We start from the raw sequence: 6,045 nt of genomic DNA, 5'->3' as shown, positions 1-6,045 counted from the left end.
AGGTTTCTTGGTTTTGGAGCCAGGCTGTTATCCAGACAAAACTTATAATTGTGGCAGTAGTACAAGCAAATGATGTTCGGTCACTAAAGGTGTCTGTAGCTGTGGAATCTTAAACTGACTATTTTTTTTAAAGTTATTATCTTGCATTCATAACAGCAAGGTCAGTGCTGTTGCAGATTTACTACATAAGCCAAGTGACTTCAGAAGAGTTGCTCACATGAGCTGAAATCCAGTTTATTGTATCACAGACTCTAAAGGGAAGACTCCTAGTTTCATATCTCTCTAAATATTCAGCATGGATGAGGCAGACAAGTCTGTGACAGCCTAGGGAAGAGGAATACTACTTGCTGACATCCAGCCTCGGACCTTGTTAATGTGGTTATGTATGATATGATTATGTGTCTCCATCATTACAGTGATACATATGCAAAAACTGAACTCACAAGAGGAAAGAAACAAGTTGGTTCCATTTCCTTTCTAAGAAGCTCTTTGATTTCTGTTGGAAGTACTGTAGTCTGAAAGCCAATAGGAGAATCTCAACCAGTCCTCAGAGAACATAACACACTTTCAAGTACTGGATTGGAAGTGATTTGCAGATTTCTCTTTCTAATGGGGTCTAAGGTCAATTCTCTGTCATGTGCTTCAAGCACACCCAAGAAAGTTATTGATGGCTTGCATATCGTGGTGGTCCTCATGGGAACTCTGCCCTCATGAGTGGAGATTGAGAGCAAGAAAGTAAACCTACAGCGATACGTGTCACATTTTCATCCTGAACAAGAGATGTATTTTAAAAGTGTGAATGCAAGTAAGTTAAGAATAAAGGTAGTGACATTAAAGTGCAAAGTACAAGCAGAAGGGTGTGGTATTGAATCCTATGCCTGTTGGTGCTGGATTTCCTATATACACTGGGTGTGTGACTGTTTTTTGTAGGTGGCCTGGCAGATCTCTTCATCACTCAGCACGCCACTGAGGTTTCTGACTTCCTAGATGACCATGAATACCGAATATGAAAAAGATCATATCAAAAAGCTGCAGGAGCAGCGTATGTCCATGCAAAAGAAAACCTTTACCAACTGGATTAACAATGTCTTCTCCAGGAATAATGTAGGTAGCTCCTTCAATCTGGGGATTCTTTTGGTTTGTTTTTATTTTATTTCACCCACTGTATTCTTTTTTATGTTATTTTTAACATTTGTTTTTTCTTGAATGTTGGCACTATACATATAGGCAAGCAAGGAAAGCTTTGACTAACTGGAGTCCTACGGCCTGTATCTTTTACTTCACATCTGTCTCCATTGTTCATGTTAGCAGTCTTCTCTAAAATCAAGATTCATTTTTGTAGAATGTATAAGCCTATCATAATGTGATGTCCATTGTATATTGGTGATCCTCTCAGAGGAAGCTCCTTATTTGTTTCTTTTTCCTGTTAAGTATCTGCAAATGTTTGCGTTTCCCCAAACAATGCTCAATTCTTAATTTCCTGGCCAAAAAAATAAAATTTCTGCTTTTCCTGATCAGTTCAGCTTGAGCTGCTGCTCAATAGCTCTGAAAGAGTAGCTTTAATTCTAGCAATTTCAGATATACTGCCATGCAAGTACAGACCAGTTTGTTTTCAGTAACTCTCAGACTTCCAAAAATCTTCAGAATTAGTGTGCAGGCTATTGGGTGTGCAAGATAACTCCAACATATTCCAAGTCTCCAGACTCACTGCAGATAAGCTCATTTCAAAGCACAAATGATGTAGCTGTGGCACAGTAGGGAATGGCGTCATCCAAACCAAATTCTCTTTCCTACTGACTGTAGATGATAGTCATGAAAATGGACCTTGAGGACACCAGACGGGACCAGGCCTCTTGGATCTATTCTAGGTCATCACTATTATATAGTGTTTCAGTACTAGATGGAGTTTTTCAGTGTAATGTTTTAAATTTGTGATTGGTACAATGGCAACTGCAGAGCAAAATAAACTCAAACTTATTTTTCTTAACTGGAGAAAAAAAATGCAAAACACATTTTGATTTTGTCACCTGCAGAAAGTTAGGTTTCTATGGTGTCGGAAATTACTTCTGTTTATCCATAGATAAATAATTTCTCATTTTAAAAATACCTTCAAGTTCAAAGATTAAAATATCAGTCTTAACTTCCTGCAATGTACTTGTTCATGTATCATAAAAGCATGGGGGGAAAAAGCCTGAGAGAGCTTTCCAAACCATATATGGTAAGAGACGTGCAGACACTGAGAGCTTATCTAGGTCTTCCTGGCAATGTAGTCTCAGCTTTCCAATACACACTGTAACGTGATTGGATCATACTACAGGACACTGCAGTGTTCCGAGTTATGTTGTTGACTACTTTAGCACTAAGAACGCTATTAGATTGAATTTGTTAAGCAATGTGTGACTCGTATCTTTATGAGAAGGATGATGCAACAAAGCTATTAAAACTACTGCTGAGTGACGCATAAAGCAGATATATGAAGTCTGTCTCTTTACAAGTTTAAATAGAACTGTTATTCATTTATAGAAGTGTCACAGAATATAAAAGCTTTAACTTTCTTTATTGTAATATACCATAGGCAGAATTTTAAGTTTGTTTAATATGAAAAAAACCCAAAGTTGGCAACTAAGCAGGGAGGGGGTTTGTGGAGATAATCAGTCAGATAAAGTTGTAAATTCTTGTTCCACACACAGTACAGACTTCAAGACCCTCTGAGTTGCTTTTACTTTACACTTTCAGTGTTTTCCTCTTTCCCTGGAGAAAAGATCTCCTAAACTGATTAATGTTTGGTCAGGAATTAAAAAGCACACGTCTGTTATCAGTCCTGTTTTCCCCCTAACATGTAACTATTCTCTGAATTAAAAAATATACTACTTTAGTTTTTTTTCCCTGAAGACAAAATGATTATTTACCAAAAGTCCAGAATCACAGTAAATTATTGTTAGGTGTGTGTTAATGTCACTTCTAGATGGCAAATGGCATAAGGCCAAAAGGAAACACCCAAGGCAAGTTCTTGTTCGGTCAGAGTACACACTATGTCATGTTGTATCACCTAAGCACTGGGTGACCTCACTACTGGCAGCAATGAAACACATTTTTGTAGAAGATCTTAATCTTTCACTTAGTGTTAGACTCTGGCAAAAAGTATGGAGACACCAGGTGGTAGCACAGGTCTAAGCGGGATGTGACAAACTTTGTTGAAACTATGGAGTAAAAATCAAGTCATTGAATGGGATTATCAGCTCAATTTTTAAATGAAATGCATTGCTCAGAATAAAAAAATGAAAATATTAATTCGAACTGAAATAAAAAATGTCAGCACTTCCAAAATGTTAGATTTTGCAAATGTTCTGATGTTTTTATTTTTCAAAATCTCATGCTTTTTTTCTTTATTTACTCAGTTGTGGGTTTGTGTTTTTGTTGGGTTGTTGCTGCTTTTTTTACTTCAGCCTACTTTCATAAATTCATTTCTTTTCTGAATTAAGATTCACCACTCCTTGCATATATGCACTGTCATACAGAAGACTCAGTGAAACAGCAAGAAGGTGTTATTTGTTTATTTTAGAAATAGAGGGTTCTGTGTGCCAATCATTAAGCCAGAGTCTGTATTGTCTGACTGCTCTTCACAGGTGAAGGTTGAGTTAGAGGATATTTACACAGACTTGAAAGATGGCATCTCTCTCATGAAACTCCTGGAGCTGCTCTCAGGAGAAGTTTTGCCCAAACCAAGCCGGGGAACTATGAGAGTGCATTTTTTAGAGAACAACAGCAAAGCCATCTCATTTCTGAAATCCAAGGTAAGTTAATATTGATATTAGAGATCACAACAGTTTATGGATGTTACTAAGTAAATATAATATTATGTTCATTATAGTTTCCCCCTCTAATAAACAATAAGATATTCTTTGAAGATAGGGGTCTTATTAAAAGGGAAAAAAAAACCTCATCAGATTTGAATTTCTTTATTATTTGAGTAACATCATTTATAATCAGCTAACGTCCCTCTTCTTTGGAAGAAAGGAACATTGAATTCTGTTTCTTTCCTCTCCTTAACCACCAGTTTTCAAAGCACATATAGGAACTTTAAATCTTTGAGACCACCATCCTTTTACCAGGCTTTTGCTGAAACTCATCCTTGGTGCACATGATGGCTAGGGTGTGAACATGGGAGCTTGCAGGTCTGTGGACCAATGAAGAGACATAAACATAAAACCTGTTTCCTTAAGAAAACACCTGAACACCCTTTTCAGTAACAGTTTGTTACACTGAGCACTGGACATGAGTGTTATTATGCTGAACAGATATTGGTTTATTAGCAGGTACAAGTAAAAGTGATTGGTCCTGAGAATATCGTAGATGGTGACAGAACCTTAATCCTAGGACTTATCTGGATCATCATACTTAGATTTCAGATTTCATCTATCAAACTTGATAAGGTAAAACTGTATCTTTGTCTTTTTGTCTGATCGGAGCATTTCAGAGACTTTGTAGAGTTTTGGGCCAGCAAGGACCACTTTCATAATGTTTCCTGATTGCTTTGATCATGCAGGTCTTATAATATTATCCAGTTACTCATCCAGCAATTTCTAATAGCAATTGAATCCACTTCCACTTCATAGTTTTGAAAAGAGGTTGAACACAGTAACGTGGAGATAGATAGGATATTCATGTTCTTCTACTGATTTTTAATTGACTTTTGACTTCAGAAAGTGTTTCTCCGTCAACAATTCTCTCTAGATTTGAGTTGCATGCTGCATCCTTTTCTTCTCTGAAGAAATATATGCTTTTTAAAATTATTTGACATGTACTCTAAGTACCTGAAAAATAAGAATCTATGAAGGTATCATGAAATCAAAGTTAACAGTTTCTCACATTAGACCTGAATGCATCATATTTTGTTTTTGAGTCCTATTTCACAAACTGAGCTTTGTTTTCCACCTGATTTCTGCAAACCTTAGAGAAGAGTAAATTTTAAAAGCTTTTTAACAACTGCATTTCACTTTATAATCTCTGAATTCATTCAATTTGTTTTTATTTTAGTATAAAACGTCTACTTTCATCTTAAATCTTTCTACGTTTATGTCAGATACAGTCTGCAAGTTATGACTTTGAGCAGATTTGTAAATAGGACAAAAGTAACACAAAGTGATCTTCACAAACCTAAGTGTAAACTCACTGATGCTACTTCCATATATCTTTCAAGCTGATTTCTCTTAACAGGAAGAATTTGGAGGCAGAGCTGATGTTCTGTTTGCCAACGAAGCCTTACTACTCTGGTGTCAGCATAAAACTGCCAGCTATTCCAATGTAAATGTGAAGGACTTCTCCAGAAGTTGGAGTGATGGGCTGGCTTTCAATGCACTCATACATGCTCACAGGTAAGATCTGATGGATCAGTTCAGACAATTGCTCATTGCTCTGGCACAAGTTGTTCTAGGGTATGAATTACAAGTTTTTGTCAAGAAACTGTCAAATTCTCTCTGCCCTTTCTCACTAAAGACTCTTTCTTAGATGGGTATTCTCTCTCTAAGAAAGGGAGGACCAAAAGCTCCTGCTTTGCTGTTCCTTTAGTTGGGCATAACAGTGAATTTCCAAGAGCGTCTGAACAATGCTCTTTTTCTAAAGTTACTCTTTTAGGGACTGGTTTTGTCGTATGAACTTTGTGAGCGTGTATCCCTTCTGGTTCAATTGTAACAGAGCAAGCAACTTCTCAGTCTTGTTCTTTCTCCTTTCTCTGTCCTTTTGAAGAAGTGTGAAGAAAACAGCCCAAAGCAGGAGAGAGAAACTACCTATGAGAGAACCTTGAACATTTCTTTGTCCATTAACTGTTCTGCTACTTTTTATACAGGATGCCACAGTGATATTCTTTAGCTTCCCAAGCTGGCAGTCACCTCCCTTTTCAGAACTGCCTCTCCAGTGGGCTTTGGTTTTCACGCATCACTGAAGAGGATAAATAAGTGAAGGGCAGAGATTTGCTGGGAGTGGTACTTCAATTTCATAAAGGGCAATTTTCTTTCCTTACGTAGGAAAGGGGCAATGCTCTTGAAT

At 37.1% G+C, this 6,045-nt stretch overlaps 1 protein-coding gene across 1 annotated transcript in view; it reads left to right on the top strand.

Annotated features, from left to right (window-relative positions):
• Positions 1-987: 987 nt before the first annotated feature.
• Positions 988-6,045, top strand: part of SPTBN5 (spectrin beta, non-erythrocytic 5) — a 94,651-nt gene continuing 89,593 nt past the window's right edge. The window contains exons 1-4 of the mRNA XM_029964235.1: positions 988-1,104; positions 3,627-3,794; positions 4,317-4,433; positions 5,218-5,375. Coding sequence (XP_029820095.1) covers positions 988-1,104; positions 3,627-3,794; positions 4,317-4,433; positions 5,218-5,375 — 560 coding nt within the window. The remainder of the gene's footprint in view (positions 1,105-3,626; positions 3,795-4,316; positions 4,434-5,217; positions 5,376-6,045) is intronic.

Source organism: Manacus vitellinus, unplaced genomic scaffold, assembly GCF_001715985.3.
Source record: "Manacus vitellinus isolate BGI_N305 unplaced genomic scaffold, ASM171598v3 scaffold_6_pilon, whole genome shotgun sequence".
Taxonomy (NCBI): domain Eukaryota; kingdom Metazoa; phylum Chordata; class Aves; order Passeriformes; family Pipridae; genus Manacus; species Manacus vitellinus.
This window is presented reverse-complemented; position numbering and strand designations above follow the sequence as displayed.